We start from the raw sequence: 21,736 nt of genomic DNA on the forward strand, positions 1-21,736 counted from the left end.
ATTTACTTAAATAAAAATACACAATTTGTGAAATAAATATACCAAAATGTCAAACTTTAAAATCAGCTGTTTGCTATGTCGCTGAGGTCTTCAAAATGTTTAAGAAGCTGGCTTCAAGGCGACATTTGTCGACAAAATGATGTCGCTGTCGTTACGTCGTGAAGTTGCAGTCGTCAAAGTGTTCCGAGCTTGTCTCGCATAAAAATCATGTTTTGCTATGTTCAATTTGCAGCGAAGTTGAAGTCAGTCAATGAAGTGACGTACAAGAGTGAGGAAGTACAATTTTTAGCTTAATTAAATATGCATGTATGTACATACCGATTTTAAAGAAAATCTAAATACCTAAATACATACATATGTACGCTGATTTATAAAAATTTTAATTAATTTTAACCTTTTAAAACATTTTCTGATTTCAATTTAATATAAATAAGTATGTACTTATCTAGGCATTCTAACGGGTGATTTTTTAAGCTTTTAAAATATCCAAGAGCTGGTTTCCTTGAGTCTTACTGCTGCAGCAATGGCCGCCCGAGCAATTTCATCAAGCGGAGGTAGATGCAAGGTCGCATTTAGGGTATATGACGACGTGGGACATCGTAAATTCGTATAATATAAACATAAAAAACAAAGGAGTCCAGACATATGGGGTTTCTAGAGATTTCGACTGCAGCACCATTATGAATTGCAACCTGATTGTACAATAAGTAGGGATTTTCTAAATAACTCAACTGTAGCGCCACCTAGCGGGTCCATTTTTCGCATAAGTATTTTTCATCATGCAGGAAGAACACATTTTGAATTTGAACGAAATCAGTTCATAAATACGGGTTTTATAAATAACTCGGCTCCATCGCCACAAAGGAGTTTTCTAGTAGCCTTTAATAGGACTTAATGCGCATGAAATAACCTCCGAAAATTTGATTTAAATCTATCTAGCGGTTTGAGTTAAATCACAACAACGAAAACGGTTATCTTTTTATACATAAATATATGTACATATCTATATACATAAATTACTTGTTTTATTTTATTTTATTCGTTATTCGAATAATTAATGAAGATAATAATTATTCGAATAACGAATAACATAATTTATCCGTCATTCGAATAATTTTTTTTTGAATAACCAAAATTATTTATTATTTACGAATAACAAGAAAAACAATTTATTCATTTGTTATTCGTCATTCGAATAAATTTTGCCCAACTCTGGTTGTGAGGAAGTTTACAACTAGTACATTTGACTACAGGGAGAATCTAGAACTCATAAGAAGTACATTACGTTATTTATCAAGTATGTATGTTATCAAGTATGGTGTTGTTGCATCTTTTAAGCTTAGAGCTTTGACATTCATACACAACTTTGATTTAGTCTGTTCCAATAGCAGTTTACAGGATTTAGTCAGAACTTGCAGGAAGTCGTTCCTATTGACACAAAAGCTGTAAGTGGGAACACTTTTGAGAGAGTAACTGAGCAACTGTTCCTAGTCAGAAGTTACAGGATTTAGTCCGGAGTTTTTTTTCCTGTAAGTTCATGAAAAGTGTCAAATGATCAGCTAATTTGCATATGTAAACAAAAACAGAAAGCGGTGTAAGCAAAGAACCTTATATTTGTACATAAATGCAAGTAAACAACGAAATATTTGAATATGTATAGATTTTAATAATTAGTTAGTGATATTTCAGCCAAATAAGTGTGTACAAATGACATGTAAACAAACCGACTGACGTTTTTACAGGAAATAGTGCTTTTTGCGTTCCCATGCACTGCTGAATCTGTTCTCGTTTTACTCTCATTTGAGAGCGTAAAATTGTAGTTTGTCAGTTCCAGAGGTTTTACTCCGAAGTTCAAAGGAACGGACTAATTGCTTACTATACTTTGGGGTTATTTATTTGTATAAGTATGGCTGACTTCCAAAACGTCAATTACTTTGCATACGTACAAAGTATAATGTCCCATAACGCCGAACTACAAAATGTTGGCAATGTATACTTTTCCAAAACGCAATCGAAAAGTTATCGAAACTCATCGCTAGAGCAATCAGCGCATCAGAAACAAAGTTGATGCTTCGTTTGTTTTTGGTTACCATTGTTGTTTTAAAAATGGAAAATTCAGAAAAATTGTTCTTTGCTAAATTGAATATTTAAAATATGCAATGTATAAGGTTGCAAAGTGTCGCAACTCTGCATATACAAACAGTTTGAATACCGCAACAACATTGTATTGATACGTTTTGGAAGTCAGCCTATTGCTGTAATTTGAATGCATTTTAGCTACGCTTTGCGTGGTCCAACTCTTCTACAATGAACAATTTTGTCAACAAAGTGCTTTTTGTTGTTTTCGGTTCTGCTCATAGTTATTACTGCAGTAGTAGCCCACATCATTGCTGCTTCACTTTGCCGCAATGCAATGTAATAATCATTATGAATTTACAATTTACGCCAATCACGACTGATGTTCATTAGTTTCCCATTTGTTTTCCCTGAGGTTTGCTATTGTTCGCCTTACTTAAAGTTCGCTAAAAGCATAAGCAGACGGCAGCGTTGATCCGGATCGACTCGGGAATTAACTGCAGTTGATCCGGATTAAGTCCGAGTTAAGCTTTAAGTCCCAACAAAAATTTAGATTTGAGATCAACTTGAGCTTAAGTTGAGAAATTGTTGAAGGTATTTCTTAAATCTCCAACGTTCTTTCTCAACAGTAAGTACCTCAAGTGTAGCTTCATTGCGTTCTCAACAAAAAGGGCCTTTTTCTTTGTACGAAAATAGAGCTGCTACTGAAGTTGAGAAAACGCTAGTTTTCAACTTGAACTCCAATGTCACTCTACAATTGGTACCATACATATAACTGAAATACTGAAATTAAAATAGTAAAATATTTATATTTCTTGACTTCTTTGGAATATGTAGTTAATCAATATCGTATTACAATAATAAGTTCTCAGTTGTCTGTCTACAGTCCGTCAGTAAGTCTACCACTTGACTCATTTTGCGTTTTATTTTTTTAAAGACATTATTTTCTTTTTGTTGGTAACTCCTCTTTAAATAGCTGTAGTTTTTCACTTTATAACGCTGCCACTTTTTTGTATATTAAGAGCCGTTTTCTAATCTAACCTTTATATTACCGGCCACTTACTTTATCGTCTCTATATACGAGTTTTCGTTTTCTCATCACCGCATTAATTTCTCGAATCGATAAATTGTTGCTCACCCGATGTAGCCTTTAAAAATTTGCACCCAACTTTAACTTTTAGTTCATGATTCAGATATATTAGATATCTATACCAATGTTTTAGTTTTAGCTAACAGCTGCTTTTGCTGTTTCTTTGTAAGGCGAATTTATACAAAGTGGCAGCAGCAGCCCGCGAACAAAAACTACAGTAACAACAACGCACACTAGCAATCAGTACAAAGCAAAAGTACAACAAACACATCATTTTGATAAACATGCCTAGAAATTAGCAGCTGCTGTAACACCACCTCATATGAGATCGTTTTGTTTTTTTGCTTATGTGGCATTGCCGACATTGCAGTTTTCTGACCAATGCAGTGAATTTTTACTTTGGCGTTGCCGTGGGTAAATTCGATATTCGAAGCTTAGATATTCGAATTTTAATAGAATTTTAGCTCCAAAATGGCAAATTTTTGGAACCGAACTTTGTGTTGCTAAAATTCGGATAAAATCGAATTTTTCTAGAAAAAATCGAATTTCGTCTTTATTTCCAAAAAAATCAACTCTTCAACTTTCTTCTTTCTGACTAAATTTGCCATCACTGTGTGTGGCACTCCATTTGTCTTAGGGATGCAAGTAAAAAAATACATATTTTTCGATCTGATGCATTGGGACAAAAAATCTGTGCCAAGAAGGAACTGTTATTCCGAACTCCAATTTAAGAAATTTTTTACAAAAAACTGTTTTTTGTTGATTTTATTTTAAATTTTTAGAGGCTTTTGCGTTGGTGGCATGAAGCTTTTGCCTGAGAAGAACCCTAGTAAAATTTTCCGGAGAATAATTTTCTAGAATATATCAATCCTCTAACGACCTTCCAGACATTTATTTTAACTATTTTTTCCACTTTTTTGAAAACTACTTAGGCCGAGACATGAAAACTTTAGTAGGCCATTAAATAAAAACACGAGCTAACTTTTGCAAATCCACTGAGTGTTTTATTACTGGATTGGTATTCTTTCAGAAAATGTTAACACAGTCCGGGCTGGTTTCGGCTGTCCCACAGTGTAATTTGAGTTTAACTTTTTAGACAGGTGGCACCTCTCTTCAAGCACCTCACAAATATTTTAATTGTTGCATAGTATTTTAAGCACAACACTTCTTTAACGAAATTCGACTTTTCAAACAGTTGGCTCCCCTCCTAAACGTAATTAAAAAATAAAGTTTATTCAAAACCAACCCCATATTGGGGTTATGGAATAATTTGATTTTGATTTTCTTACATATGGCACAAAACTAAAACCATATTACACATCTTCATCTACATCGAAAGAAAGATACAGATTTTATGACCTGGTGTTAAATATGTAAAGCAAACATTTGCGGAAGGGATTATTTGAATTTGATTTTCTAACCTGAGGCAACCCTTTTCATAGAAATAAAACTATTTTGCAGACCCAAAGCACAAGCCTTTAATTTGACACCTCATTTTTTTAAATTGAACGAACGATACAGATTTTATGACTTTGTGTTACNAAATAAAAACACGAGCTAACTTTTGCAAATCCACTGAGTGTTTTATTACTGGATTGGTATTCTTTCAGAAAATGTTAACACAGTCCGGGCTGGTTTCGGCTGTCCCACAGTGTAATTTGAGTTTAACTTTTTAGACAGGTGGCACCTCTCTTCAAGCACCTCACAAATATTTTAATTGTTGCATAGTATTTTAAGCACAACACTTCTTTAACGAAATTCGACTTTTCAAACAGTTGGCTCCCCTCCTAAACGTAATTAAAAAATAAAGTTTATTCAAAACCAACCCCATATTGGGGTTATGGAATAATTTGATTTTGATTTTCTTACATATGGCACAAAACTAAAACCATATTACACATCTTCATCTACATCGAAAGAAAGATACANATTTTAAGCACAACACTTCTTTAACGAAATTCGACTTTTCAAACAGTTGGCTCCCCTCCTAAACGTAATTAAAAAATAAAGTTTATTCAAAACCAACCCCATATTGGGGTTATGGAATAATTTGATTTTGATTTTCTTACATATGGCACAAAACTAAAACCATATTACACATCTTCATCTACATCGAAAGAAAGATACAGATTTTATGACCTGGTGTTAAATATGTAAAGCAAACATTTGCGGAAGGGATTATTTGAATTTGATTTTCTAACCTGAGGCAACCCTTTTCATAGAAATAAAACTATTTTGCAGACCCAAAGCACAAGCCTTTAATTTGACACCTCATTTTTTTAAATTGAACGAACGATACAGATTTTATGACTTTGTGTTACATATTTAACGCAAACATCTCCGAACTCGATTAAGAAGTTTCAATAAAAAAATTTTTGGAGAATTCGAAAAAATTCGAATTAAATCGAATTTGCACCACCAAATTTCGAATCGAATAATCGAATGGTTGGGCAATGTTCGAAATTCGGAAAAAATCGAATTTCAACTCCCCACTACCCATCCCTATGCCATAATTTCAGAATAACAAATTTATTTTTACCGGCGAGATGAGAAAACAAAAATACTTAAAACGCACTTTAAAGTGAGGAACAATTTATCCACCCAGTTAGTAAAGGCAACTTTGTTGCTTCCATTAGAAAACGGCTCCAAAAGCAGTGCGGCTGCTGTGGTGTAGTGGTGAGCAGTGCGAACTTCCACTCCGCAGGGCCTGGGTTCAAGCAAGCAAGCAACACCGCAAAAAAAATGGAAAAAAGGTATTTTCTTAATCATACCATTAGATTGCTACACTTATTGTGATTCTTTTACAACTGCCGGTCTGTTTGAAGAACGCGTAAAAAACAACCGAACTGTTTTGTGTTTTTCTATATGGTCTGGGCGGCTTTAATTTTCGCTGGTTGCTTATGGATATAACTCATTCACGTATACTTGAAGCCTCAAAAAAAGTTTGGATCAATTTGCTGCATAACTTTTGAATTATGGGTGTTCAAATTAAAAAAATAATGAAAACAAGTGAATTTTTTATGTAATTTTTAAGAGGGGCATAATTAATTATGTCATAACTTTCGAAGCACACCATATTCTGATTTCAAATTAAATGGGATTTAGCACTTATGTGTGCACTTCATATGTAGGGGAAACTGGGGTACCTTTGACTTTGGGGCACATTTGACTATGCCCTTTTCGAAGTCAAGCCTGTAAAATCAATTGCTTTTATAAATTGGGAATGGTGAAGTATTTGATTTTATTCAACATGGTGAAGTTTACATTTTGGTGAAGCAACACGTGTTTTTCTCTTTTCTTTGCGTTCTGTGTTATTTTATGGCGGTGATATGCAAGACATTTGTGTAGTCAATTGAACACAATTTTAAAGTGTAGTGAACTTAACTAGTATTATTCTGAATAATTTTGAAAAGATTTGGAAATTTAAGAATAAAAGAATTGAAAAGGTAAGAAAATTGAAATTTCTAAAGTAAACTCTGTTGGGGTACATTTGACATTTTTGAATGGGGCACATTTGACAAAAGTGAAATGTACCCCGTCTCTGTTTCGACTATGTAATGAATGCACTTTTTGCTATTTAGTGTTGATTTTCAGCAGGAAAATGGTACGCAATTACACAAAAAAGACTAATCGGTGTGCCATAAATGAAGATAATATTAGAAAGGCAATAAGGGATATCAGAAATGGGACCGAAACGCAAACTAGAGCTGCCATCAAATACGGAATAAATAGAACAACTCTAATCATGCGTTTAAAAAGTAAAGCACCTTCTGGCAATATTTCAGATTCTGGCAATGATAGCAGCGCTGATGATTCTTACTATAAAGCTTACAGCTTACTATAAAGAAAAAATTTAAAACCGCCAAGCGCACTCTCCAGTTTTCACAGAAGAGAACAAAGCAGGCTAAAAAGAAGAAAACAAAAAGAAAACCTCAACTGAAAATCGAATCTTCAGACGAAAGTACGGGTGACATTAGCTACGCTGACACAATTGACTCTACTGGATTCCCTCCTGATGATGAAGGTTACCTTGAATCCCGGGCAGATGATTTAGAGACACACAAAATAACTGATGATGATAATTTGACTGTGGGAGACTACGTTCTGGTAAAATTCCAAGAAAATATCAAAAAGACCGTTTTCTATGTAGGTGAAATAATAGAAACGCTTGGCAACTGCACTTATAACATCACATTTTTCCGAAAGACATCTCCTTCAAGTTGGGCTTTTGTTAAACCAGAAATTGAAGATTTGGCTATAATTATGCGCAGTGAAATAGAGCTAAAGTTGCCAATTCCTGAAAATCCTGCTTCAACTTCACGGTGTCGTACAAAATACATTTTTAAACTGGACTTATCAAAGTATTATATAAAATAATTTTTTATCAAAACTAATAATTTATTTCCTTTGAATTTTTCTTTTCTTTTAATTGAAAATTTGTAACTGAAATATTTTTTGCTTTCCAAAATTAAAATAAAATGAGTTTATATACAAAATGCTGGTTTATTTTAATTAAAAGACAACACAAAATTGTTTCCTTTAAAGATGCATGTAGGTGTCAAATGCTCCCCTCCTAAAGTCAAATGTACCCCGTGACAGGGGCACATTTGACAAAATGGGTTTTTTTAAAAAACTGTAAATTAAAGTGTAAAAGGGGGTCGCTTGAAAAAAAACTCCGTCAATATTATAAAGCTGAATAATTGCCTTAAAGCAGGTAACAACTTATTTTATGATAATTCAAACACATTTCGAGATATATGATTTCAAAAAAAAGGTGTCAAAGGTACCCCAGTTTCCCCTAGTAGGCAAGAAAAGTGCGAATTTTCAATATTTTCGGTTTATCGCGTATAGTTTTTGAAGCATTTAATTTTAAGAACTTTTTAAGTATGTATTGTATTCTACAAATAATTACGAATAATTAGATACCTTAGCAAGAGGTGTGCTTTCAGAATAAACCAAACTTTAAAGATAAAATATGCTGCGATCTTGAGCGTAATTTTTATTCCAAAAACATCTTAATTGAAGGCACATTTGGAAAGTACGTCGAAACGATCTAAATCTTTCTATAACTACTAGTCCTTATAAAATTACATATACCTATAAAATGCTTAAAAAAATATGTCTTTAGAACAGTGCCCGCCAAACACTTTCCTGGGAAACGAACTATATTCGGCCTTTCACATGTACACAATCGGCTTCTTACACGTACACAATCCGAATGTCAACAGAAAGAGTAGAAGAGCAACCAATTTTATTTAGTTGCATGCAAACAATAGGCGAAGCATGTTCATGACGCATTATTGTTGAATAAAGTAGGTACACTGAGCAGAATGAATGAATATTCATTCAAAAATTTTATAACACAATTTTTCGTACATACACCCCTAGAAATAGGTATGTATATGGTACCAAGTCGTGCTTTTTCTTCATATTAAAAGAACTTTGTGAATTATGTATTTTTTTTTAATACCAGACTAGTCCTCAATTAAAACATACAATATGTTTTGTTATTTATCTTTTGGTTTAATCGTTATTTTAAATTGTTCTTAAATGTCAAGTTTTACCTCATTTTAAAATAAATATATATTAGATATATATATTTTTATTTTATTTCTACTTGAAATCAACGAAATTTTCTTTTAATATTCAGAGTGCTCGAAGCACGTTATCTTTTTGCTCAGAAATCCACACTTAAATTATAAAAAAATAATAATAATCATTTGTACAATACGTACAAAATTTTACCAACTTTTTCCTTTCTTTGGGCCGTTAATTTTCATTATATGTTTCATTCATTCATCTAAAATATATAGATCTAAAAAATAGCGCACAATGAAAAAACGGCAAAAAAACATACCAAAGTTTTTATTAAAAGTAATACAACACAGAATTTTTTTTCCGTGCATTACCACCAACACATTCTCATTTTTTGTTTCATAACTAATACATTCTCATTTTAATACTTTTCTCTTTTTGGCGGGCACTGCTCTAGAAGAGTGTAAAAACCCTGATTGATTTGATACCCTGCGTGGTATCAAATAAACTGTTTTCGACAAAGGTTCTGATAGTTGCTCTTACTTAACTGCTTTTGCCCGAATAGCTCTACGTTTTGAGATAGATCTACTTGAAACTTTGCTTAAATTTTAACTATATTAAAAAAAAAACTCCCTCGGCTTTGAAGATATTTTAGTAAAATTTTGCACATGATTGCACTTTAATATTACCTGCACTATCTCTTAAAATCATCGAAAACGGTTCACTATAACATATAGCTCCCATACAACTGATTGTTCACAGACGGCGTTTTGCGGTATAACTCCTCCAATTAAGCGAGTAAAAATGTAGTATAGGTTCACTTTAACATATAGCACCCATACAATTTACTATTCAGATATGAAGTTAAAGTTATAGCGCAAAAACACATACCTGAGTAATCAGTTGCATTGGAGCTATATGGTAAAGTGAACGCATTTCGATAATTTTAAAGAGTAATTAAGGTAATATTAAAAAACCGTTATATGCAAAATTTTAGTAAAATAACTTCAAAATTGAGGGAGTTATTTATAAAATTGTTAAAATTAAATCAAATTTTCCAGTACCGTTATCTTGAAAACCGGAGCCAATCTAGTAAAGCGGGGGATACCATTGAATTTAGAACGTCCCAATTAAGTGAGTTCAACTTTCAAAAATATAGGTGTGCTCACAAATTTAAAAATAGATTTTTTTTTGGAATGTGTAGCTATTTTTTAGATTTGCCCATATACGTACATATTTTATATGAACATTAGGGTGGCCATCGATTTTTTTTTAATTTCAAGAACCTTTCACCCATAGTGGAATAATACCAGGTGAAGTAATAAGAGCGAGAAGGAAGATTTGACACTACCTTATTGAAAGTGTTCGCCCCTTAGATTTTTTTAAAGGATTAAGGCCAGAAATATTGAAAAGAATTACCCTTTTTGACTACAAAAGGGGTAATAATTTGAAGTTTTTTATTTAATATATATACATACATAATATTAAAAATTACTTTTGAAATAGCCATTTAAATTAACTAAATTTAAGCATAATTTATTACTTTTTATTCAAATTAGATACGTAGAAGCTAAACAATTTTGTGGATTACGCTTGTATTTAGTATTGAAAGTCAACCACTAACAATAACAAAGAGCTTTAAGGATTTACAACGAATATAATATATAATAATTAGAAACTTAAATAAAGATTTTGACGCTAATAGCAATCAAGAACGTAGATACTGAAGACCACCCAGATTGAGAAGTGTCTATATCATTCTAGATGAAAGGTCAAACTACGGTTTCCAAACATCATATTAATGCCGCACAAACTGATATTATTTTTAGGCAGAAAAATATATTAAAATGGGGAAATTAGTAAAAAAAATTTTTTTACAAAAAATACTTCCAAGGGCTCACAGACAAATGCATACAAAAATCTTAATAAAAGTAGCCAATGCAGCAACCAATTAAAAGTGACAGTTAATGCTGTACAACTCGATGTCTTGAGGCAAAAACACTTTTCAAAATGGTGAAATTAGTAAAAAAGATTTTGCACAAAGAATACTTCCAAGAACTCACCGACGGATGAGTAGACAAATCTTGATAATTTTATGAAGAGATGAAATTAGATACATGAAATCAGCAACGTAAATACAAAAACGCAACACGTGATATTAATGGTTATAGGGGTTAAATAAATAAATTTAAATAGGTATATATGGGAGGTTTGTAAAGATTAATCGATTATACCTTTTGCCTTTCAAGCGCTTATTTAAATAATTTATCCTGCACTTAAAAATAGCTTTTCACACATATTGGAAGGTCTATTTCATGGCTGTGGGATAAACATTTTTCGGAAAAGTTGGTGATGTAAGAAATTACTACGCCATTAAATATTTCAAATATCCAACTTATTCAGCCTAACCTGCTCCGCTGGTGAATGGAACAAACGGGCGCCTTCGTAAGTCCACGTTTTTCTTCAAATTACACAGCTTGGCTTAGGCATTATTAATTTTCTAATCACAAATAAATTATATAGTATTTTTTCACAAAAAATTCAAATGGAAAGTTTTAGAAAAAAAAACAAAAAACGGAAAATTTTAGAAAAAAAAACAATGGTTCAAGCAAATAATAAATGGCCAAATTGTCCCCAAAATATATGTAAATACTTCCAAAGAAGCAACACATAAAACGTTCAACGAATAAAGGCAGCATTGTGAAATATCAGAAAATGAACAGAGAATGCTGCCTTATTACTTCACCTGTTTATTGCGCCATGCCTACCACCTATTTTTATTCCTTTCTATGAGAAATATTATTGCCTATTTTTATAGATTTTTTAAAAATCATTTATAGTCGCGACTTGCCATTTTACTTCAGAAAATACGGTTTTGTTGATTTATCAGTTTTTGAATGACTGTTTTTCATTCAGTTTTAATGATCTAACATGTTGTGAGAATCGGACTTATATGCCTTTAAAATGATGTATAATAATCTATTATCAGACTTGGATTGGTGCGAGTTTCCATCGGGCAAATAAAACCACATTTTTTTAATATTTTAAATTTGACCATTGCTGCTTTCCACAGTTTAAAAATATGTAGTACAATCTAAAATACATTTTATTTACAAATAAATCGCTACCTTATTTATTGAAATCGCATAAAAATTGTCGAAGTCAGGCAACTTTTCTTAAATACTGCCTTGACTTTTTATGTATTTATGTACCGAATGTAGATTTCCAAAAAATATTACGAAAATGGGAGAGCCACCGCCCACTTATATCATATATGTGTACTTCAAAAACTACTTCATCGATCTGGACTAAATTTGGTTAACACATTGCACTTGGGTTCCTTAAGCACCGCATTGAACGTTTTTGAAATCGATGATGGAGGCTAACGGACCTCGGATTCGCATTCAGCATGTCGAATAGCATAGGGATATATATATAGGTTTCTTTTAATATACATACACTTTTCTGTGTTCTTATACATCATTTTAAAGGCCTATAAATCCTCTTCTCCCAATATATGTTCGATCTTTCAAATGGAATGAAAAATAGTCATTCAAAAACTAATGAATCTGCAAACCCATATTTTCTGACATAAAATGAAGAGTCGCGACCTCTAAATTATTTAAAAAAAAATCTTGGCTCTTGGAATTAAAAAAAAAATCGATGGGCACCCTAATGTACATAGATATATTAAAATGCAGAGTAAAAAATATTTCCTCTTCCGTTAAATTTTGTTGTGAATGACTTAAACGGGGTTCCAGTAATAAGAAATACTATTTCGACCCTAAAAGGTGTGATAAACCCTTTTCTCCCGAATCAACGACACGCAAGAGTTATACTCCTAATATATCACGTTTGTGTGATTTGTGTGAGATGGTCGGAAAAATATAAGGCTATCAGGACATTTTAAGAAAATTTTCCTGAAGTTGTGGAAGCTGAAGAAAAGTTGTATCAATTGTGTGCTGCTATAACAAGGTCAATGTTAATCTTTGCTTTAATCACAATTGCTAAATATTCAACTTTGCTGGAACCTACAGTACAAATTTTGCAAATGAAGACAATAACTAGACCTCATCGCCGCTGGTCAGCATATTGCAAATATTTTGGCGGGGTTAAGAATGATCGTAAGAATGCAGAAAGAGTCACTACGGAGTATATTAAAATAACTCATATGATTAGAGCCGATCTAGGAGTAAAACTTTCTCTACCACGTTTGGCAGGTAAACAAAAAAACAGAAGCAACCCCTATCGGTCAGTGAAAGTGAGTGTTGGCGTCAGTCTATAATAAAACCGTATCTGGATTCACTAACGGCATCTTTACAATTATGCTATTCCATGAAAATACTCCAGCTTTTTACCTTCCTTTTATTAGCTCGGGATGTAATTCAGGGATGATAAATAGGTTTTTGAATTTTGTACCAAATGGCTAAAAAGAAAGTACTAAATCAGCCGAAAAAGTACCAACATTTAAAAGACCATACACCATATAAACACATATGTTTTTAAATTAGGTAAATTAGCAACAAAATTTCCGTGAAATGTCATCGGTTATCTCACAAGAGGAAAATATCCAGTATAGTTTGCAGCAATTTTCAAGTTATCCGGAACAGCTGCTCAAATTTTCGTTTAGATTCAAAAGTGTAAATAGAAAAAACTCTCCATCAATCTAAAATTCAGGCAACCGGACCACTGTAGCGTTTTCCAAGCAGAGGTAGCCGCAATATAGGAGGCTACGGATTGTTTGCTCTCTAGTGTAACCAATTTTATGTAGGCGAATATCTATTTCGACAGCCAAGCAGCTTTTGGATCCTTGTTGGTTCGTTAGAAAACGGTGAGGACTGGTTGTACTTCCTTATCGACCGCATCGAATAACTACGCTATTAAGCTCATTTGGGTTCCGGGTCATAGCGAAATCATGGGAAACTGCGTAGCCGATGAGCTGTCAATACAGGGAACCCTTGAGAAATTGCTCAAGGTCTGGGTGCTCCGCTGATCTCATGCGGTCTCCTTCTGGACAGATGGGCGTTTAGTCAGCTGGCAAAGTGCGCTGGGCAAAGACCTTTTGGATGCAAGGTGGCTAAGTCCTTCTGACCACGTGTAGACCAGGGGCGGTCCAGGGAGCTCGTGAGACTAATCAAGTTACACTTCTCACTTCTTGTGAGCGTTCTAACTGGTCATTGCGTTATAGGTAAGCATGCAGTAAGGCTGAATATCATCGATGACCCTTACTGCACCAGCTGCATGGTGAATAGGGGTATGGAATTATCTCAACACCTGATGCTCTGGAGTCCTGCCTTTGCGAAACTAAGGTTCAAGCACCTCGGGTCGCATTTCTTCCAGACTCTCGATGACAATAGATATCATTCGCTTAAGGAGCTTCATGGTGAGCACGAAGCGTTTTTCCTACAAGACGCTATATATGTCATCGTCCTGTTCCTACCCTCTCACTCTTTCCAGCTTTCCCATGTCTTCCCCCCTCCTCTTCCCATAAATAGCATACGTATGTTTTGTGGAGTTGTACTCTAAGTTACCAATACAAATAAATATATCAAGGTAATCAAAAAAAGCGGACAAGTATGTTTATTAAGTGCATGTAACACAAAAACTTTACAAAGNCCTCTCACTCTTTCCAGCTTTCCCATGTCTTCCCCCCTCCTCTTCCCATAAATAGCATACGTATGTTTTGTGGAGTTGTACTCTAAGTTACCAATACAAATAAATATATCAAGGTAATCAAAAAAAGCGGACAAGTATGTTTATTAAGTGCATGTAACACAAAAACTTTACAAAGAAACAGTTACGTTTAACGCAATCGAAGTTTCACAAAAAACATTTTGCAACTGTTTGTTGATTTTAGCAAGTCTTTCGTTGTTAAGAAACACCACGTATTTACTTCTATGAGGTAGAAAAAGATGATAATATTTTCATCCACAGAAATTCCAATTTCCAAGTATATTTACACAATGGTATTGCGAGAGAATTTTGCGTAGCGCCGTATTTTGACAAAATTGTATCAAAAATTTCGACGTAGTACCAATGTACTTTTTGAATTCAAAATGTACCAAAAAAGTACAATTGTACCATCAATTTCATCAATGATGTAACTATGTAATATTGATGCGCCTAAAAGATGCAGCGATTTCTATTCTCAAGTTACATACCTGATGACAGTACGAATGTCAATTATAATAGGGAAGTTTTAGTTTTTTAAACTATAATTTTATTCACTGTCTAGATTGCACCCATTGTATTCGATTAAAGCTCTATCCAGAATTGCAGCGGACGACGGTAAAGCGGTCGACGGTTAACTGCTGTCAAGTTAAAACTCACAAAGGCATAATTGCGGCGCCAGCAATTTTACCACCGACGTTTTTCGGTTGATTTAAATTTATTTATATTTTTACCGCCCAGTGGGACGGCCCAATGTTGATTGAGTGTTGATTGTGGTAATTTTTATTACTTTCACAAGTTTGCCAATGTTTTCATCCATTTTTTGTTTAAGAAAATTTACATACATGCACGTACCGAAAAAATATTTAATTTCAATGATAATTTTCAAATCAAAATGACAACTGATGGAAGCCGTCGTGCGCCGCAATTCTGTTTACTCTGACGGATTTCAATGATATATGCCATGACGTGTATCGCTACTTCGATTCATTTTTATTTCCTTTCATACTGCAAAAATTTGTATTACTTTTTATATTAGCCTAGGTTCCCGTATTAGTATTCTTCTTCGTGTTCGTGCTCGTCTTCGCATTATCTTCGTCTTCGAATTTGTGCGTAAGTTAGCTAAGACTTCTGAAACAGCTGGCAACTCTCATAAGTACAGTTAAGAAATCAACAATACTCTTGCGTCTGATATTGTGATACCTATATACATATGTACATATTTCATGTGACAAGTAAAATTTGAATTTTTAAATACATACGATTCAACGTTCCTAAATACAGTTGAGAAATAAAGCCGTTTAAAACGCATATTTAGGATAATTGCTTTAACTTTTTAAATAGGTGGCAACCCTCTTTAATATTCTGAATATTCAAACTAAGGATATCTTACCACCTTCGTTTCACGCCACAGTTTATTATTTCACTTAACTTATGCATACTTCAATTAAATTCTAATTTCAAAACAGGTGGTAATCCCATTAAAAGTATTTTAAAACCAAAACCTTGTGACGAATATTTTAATCGTGTACCTAATGTCTTAATTCAAGTTAAATTTAGTTCCTAAAACTATGGCAATACTTACACACACATACATTTTGTCTCCTTCTCTCACTTTCAGCGCATACATGTGTTTACAGAATGATGACGAAGTGATTTTGTATGGAAAATCATGTACCTATGCGCTTATATTTGAATAAAATAAAGATATTTAGAAGATATCAACCAACACTACCCTCTTCCAACGAAAGGAAAAATTTTAACTTTTGATTAGAGAAAACAAAAACAAAATCATTCGAGCGTTTTTCGAACATATTGGAAATAAATAAGAATAGCTAATTTTTTCAACAATTTTTTGCTTGATGAATTTATATAAAATTTTTAGACGATAATATTTCTATTGCCCCAAAAAATTTATATACCGAAAATGAAAGTTATATCTGCAAATCATAAGGCTCAAAATTTACTCCAAAATAAGGCAATATTTACCGTTTTTTCTACGCCAGAAACCAAATTAGTTACTTATCAAAATAAATCTATCGGTAGGGTTGGAGTTTTATCTCTGTAACGCCACTTTTTTCTTTGAAATCGCTTCATAAGTTCTCGTGCAATAAGCGTTTTCGTGAAGCTCTAAAAATTACAACTACAACATTTGAGCGTAGCCTCATATAAAAATAGACAATAATATTTCTCATAAAAACGAATAAAATTAGGGGTTAGGATCTTGAAATTTCCAAAAAACCTTTTCGATGGGCACCCTAATATGTACATACATAAATAGTTGTTAGTTTACGTCTTCTCGATATAAAAGAATTGACATCTAGCTTTCCCTCCGTTATTTGAAGGAATACTTTTGGATATTAGTTTTCGAGAAACGACGACTGATCGCGATGAGTTTTCCCGCAAATGTGATACACTAAAATATTGTCGTTTAAAGTACAAAACGGCATGTTATGGTTCTGCAAAACCGCGTAACTAACATTTGTGTCAAAAAATATATTAGCTCACCGGAAGCTCCTGGCAACAAGCCCTTATCCATTCATACTAAAGTATCGATACTTAGATATAAGAAGAAGAGATAATTAGAGATAAAAGAGAGAACTGTCTTGAAATAGGACAAGATTTACCCTATTAAATGTATGCAGCCTCACATTTGCATTTCTTGATACGCGGTTAAGTAGGTACTATAAACGATGTAGATGGGTTGAAAAATATAGCCAATAGTTAAGGCGTTTTGTCGAATATTTTAACAATTGGAGCAAAGTTATCTTAATATCTGTTTTTGGCGTCTGCTTCTAACGCCATCAAACCCAATAACATGATTTATATATTTCGATGTGGTCTTGGACATTGTAAATATGAAGAAAAGATGAGGATGCCGATAAAAGATAAAGATAGAGGAAGAAAGATTAAGAGAAAGGTAATTTTAGATAGAGACACAAAGACTCACCACACCATATAATAGCCGATATTTTTATCGATATAATAATCGATATAAATGTTATAATAATCGATCTTGTTATCGATACATATGTATGTATATATATCGATTGCTCAGTCGTTTTATTCATAGAAATGTCGATCGATAAATTTATTGCAATCGTTATATTTGTAAATATATTTGTCGATAGTGCTATCGGTATAACATGAGACCAGATGACTTGACATTATATTACATGCCATCATATGGCATGACAGGGAGAGCCACGAAATTCCCGAAAACAAAATCCCCCGCTTCAAAAAAATCCCCAAATATATTATCCCCAAACACGATATCTCCAAACTTCCAAACTATTTTGGTGACAGTGACACAAAATCCTCAAACTTTTGAATAAATGATATTACCGATCATATATAGCGCAAGCCGAGTTTTACCTTTGTTCTGATTCGTAGTTACATACACCCGATTCATGATTCAATTAATAAGTCACCCTTTTTGCTTTATTTTCTGTCATTCGGCTATCTTAAGCAGGGGTCACACGATTTGCAAAATNTTGCGTTTTATTTTTGGCTATGGCAATTCAAAGGCAGATGTCGCTGATCGCCTGAGTTCTACGAAATTGTCGAACTGGTACNGTTTTTTTTTTATTAAGCTGAACTCATTCTCGATACGAATTTCTAGACAATACCACTCTGTGGCTGTGATCCCTACTTTATACAAAATTTTGAAGGCAAATTTTCAAATAATAAATGTAAATCCTTCTCGCTCTTACTACTTTATCTGGTATACTTTCACCATGACTTGAACCGTGTAAAACCCGTCATATATACAGAGTTTCAATTTATGGCAATATTTATATATGTACATATGTATACATATGTATATTTGTGTATATACATACATTGCACATACCGTTATGTTATCAAAAAATTTGTCGCATAACATTTCCTCATACGCTTTATCACGGTGCGTGGATTTGCCTGTAACTATAATTGTAATAAAAAGTATTGTTATGAAGTACATAAATTTTGTGCGAAATATTATCCTGCAGGGAAAGCTACTAGTTGTGAACTAGAATTCTACCAGTTCGCGTTTCAGCCCAACTAGTTCACGTTCTATCCTTTTTCAATGTTAGCGACTGGTATTTTTAACATTGCGATGTCCTACGAGATGTCAATTGTCAGGCTATGCATCAGCATCTACTAGTATAAATAGTAGTAGCATCATACCAGTTGATGAGATAGTCTGCCAATTCATGCCCCGTGAAAAGCATAAGTGTGCCTTTTTGCTCGCGACGCTCCAGCAGTCACAATGGCCGACAGAGCAAAGCACTCGCGTGGTAAGCCTGAGGTCCCAGGTTCAAATCCTGGCACAGGGAAAATTTTTTTATTTTCTATTTTTTATTTTATTTATATTTTTTATAAATTTATTTTTTTGTTTTATTGTAATTCCTAAATTTAATAAAAAAAATATTTGTGTTTAATTTCATCGGCGCATATTCATAGTCATATTTAGTACTCAACTAAGTCGAAACTATTCTAAGTCACAACTAAAGCTATTCGCCTTAGTTTCGACTTTTCTCGCTAAGTACTAACTTAAAATTTAGTTTCGGCTGCAGCTGCAACTAAGTCGTAACTAGGGAGAAGTATTTTATCAAATTAAGGGAAAACAGACGAAATATATAAAAATTAAGTTGGTAGAGGGTGATTTTGATAATATTGAATAATTAAAATTTACAAATATCGATCCATTTTAATCGGAAGATGAAATTNATACTTTATTCTTTTGCATAATCATGCAATGAAAATAAAAATTACATAAACGGATGATCAAACTTGACATTATTTAATAAAAATGTACTTTTTCCAAAATATCGTAAAGAAAAATCGATACGTTTTCACACTCGTTTTGCTATATCGTAAACTAAGTCAAAACTACTTAGTAGAAGTCTGAAATGCGACTATGAATAGAGGTATATTTTTTAAGTTGGTACTTAAATTTAAGTTGCAACTTTGTTAGTTTCGACTTAGTTGCTGGACTATGAATACGCGCCTTTGTTTTTATAGCACAACCATTTCTTCCTAAATGTTTTTTGCAATGCAATTAAATTTTCAAATTTGTTATTTATTTATAAATTGAATAAATTATTTTTACTTACATTTATTACATTTATTTAACTTTAAAAATCTTAACCACCTCCAAGCGGCCTCGAACCTGCGATTTCAGAACCAGAACCAGTAGTCTTCACGTGACGCCACAGCCGACATTTGTAAGAAAAGCAATTAATTGCGTTTTATTTTTGGCTATGGCAATTCAAAGGCAGATGTCGCTGATCGCCTGAGTTCTCCGAAATTGTCGAACTGGTACGCACACACTAGTTAATGAACTAGTATTTTTTCTAACTGGTTTGGCTTTTCACTGCAGGGTATTTAAATTTTTTATTAAAACGGAAGTAGTCATTATAAAATCTTACAAAGTCAATGATAAAGTATATTTGGATGGATTTGATTACCATTTTCATTCCAAAAATAAAAAACAAGAGTTTCGTTGGTCTTGTGCGCATAGGAAAGCACTGAGGTGAAAATGTGTCGTGATTACAAAAACAGACAGTGGCGGACATGTAGTTCAACGGGCTCCTGCCGCGCACAATCACGATCCAAGAGCCCATCATGTAGTTGTAGCATACCGTCCCATTTCTGCCTTAACCACGTATATACAATTTTTGGGAATACTAATATTACCACTTATAACAGCTGCTTAAGTGTCACACTATTTGAAAATAGAACAAAGACTTAATTAAGGTGCTCACTACTGTTAGTGGAACCAGAAATATTAAGTAAAAAATGCGTTTATTTTATTCTAGGGGAAGAAATTAAGCATTTTTTCTTACACTCTCTAAATTGCTTCTATTGCAGATACGAGGTTGAGGCAGAAACGGGACGATATGCCAATATTAAAGTGAAAGATATGAGCAGCTCAACTTCACTGGAACCCTCGCAAATAATTAGAGAAGCAATTGTAGACTGCCAACCAGACCGCCGCGTGTACCTGCCGTCGAAACGAGCACAAAAAATAAAAATTAGGCGTAATCGAAAAGCAATGGATACTGCCAGTGATCCGCGTAATTTACAAGAAATACATATACCAGAGCAATTAAAATACTTGAAAGGTGAGCTTTTAATTTTGAGTGACTGGTATCATAACGGTGAAAAATATATCATCATGGGCACGTCGAATTCACTGAAAGAATTAGGGAGATCACAGTGTTGGGTGATGGATGGTACGTTTTACGTAGCACAAAACATTAATTTAAATCCACAAAGAGTAATTACGGATTTTGAGCAAACCATCTCGTCTGTGGCAAAAGAGTTTTTTCCCGATGCCCAGTATAAAGGATGTTTAATCCATTTCGGCCAGATCTTTTGGAGACGAGCTCAAAAAGAAAGACTTGCTCGAAAATACGGCAATGATGAAGGTTTCAGCATGGCAATACGTATGCTGAAAAGCTTATCATTGGCTCCTCCCGAAAGTGTGTTAGATTATTATAACGCACTGAATGCCAGCTCGACAGATAACGATTTTAAGAAAGTTTGTGTTTGGTAAAAAAAAAAATTATATTACCGGAAGTACAAAGTCGGACAGACCTAAATATAACACAAAATTTTGGTGTGTTTCAGATTCATTTAAAGACAAATTTCCGCGCACTCAAAACTGTATTGAGGCTTGGCACTTGGCATGTGGTGTATATGAAATTATAAAACATTTAAGGAAAGAGATAATTGAAGTACAAACAAACATTGAAAAGATACAATCAGGCACAGGTATACCCAAAAATAAAAAAAATGTTGAGTGTGTCAAGAACATTAAGAAAGTTGTTGAACATTGTGCGGATTAAGATAAAATAACTTATTTGAGATCTATATCCCACAATATTTAACTTTGCCATTAAATTTATGTTTGTCCTTTCATCTTTTGCTTTAAACTAATTTGGTAAAGATATATGAACTTATGTGATGTAATTTATTTTCTTTAATTTAGATTTACCTAAATGTTGGTATATCGTCGTTTAAAGTACAAAACCGCGTATCGTCATTCTGCAAAACCGCGTAACTAACATTTTGCACACCGTCTTCAAAAGGGTCACAACTCAAAATAATGCATTCGTCAGAAAATGCGAAAAACTATTTCGTAGCACATGCTAATCATATGGGCAAGGGCGACTTTACCTTAGGTTTTTTTTAGCAAATTATAACAAAAATTTTCAGCAGATTTTGCTGAAAGGTCAATAAAAGCTCTGTGTACATTTTTAGCGTATAATTTCAAAAATGCAAAGTTTTGAGTTGTGACTCTTTTGAAGAAGGTGGGCGATTTGCTGCCAAAAACTGGCAGCGGTTTTGCAGAATGACGATACGCGATTTTGTACT

General features: G+C 33.4%; 1 protein-coding gene across 1 annotated transcript in view; it reads left to right on the forward strand.

Moving 5' to 3' along the window:
- LOC108367441 (uncharacterized) overlaps window positions 1-20,915 on the forward strand; it is a 31,628-nt gene extending 10,713 nt beyond the window's left edge. Inside the window, exon 2 of the mRNA XM_017622054.1 lies at window positions 20,228-20,915. Coding sequence (XP_017477543.1) covers window positions 20,228-20,915 — 688 coding nt within the window. The remainder of the gene's footprint in view (window positions 1-20,227) is intronic.
- Window positions 20,916-21,736: the final 821 nt, after the last annotated feature.

The sequence above is a fragment of the Rhagoletis zephyria genome, unplaced genomic scaffold (genome assembly GCF_001687245.7).
Source record: "Rhagoletis zephyria isolate East Lansing unplaced genomic scaffold, Rhagoletis_zephyria_1.1 Rzeph_scaffold_00045, whole genome shotgun sequence".
Classification (NCBI taxonomy): domain Eukaryota; kingdom Metazoa; phylum Arthropoda; class Insecta; order Diptera; family Tephritidae; genus Rhagoletis; species Rhagoletis zephyria.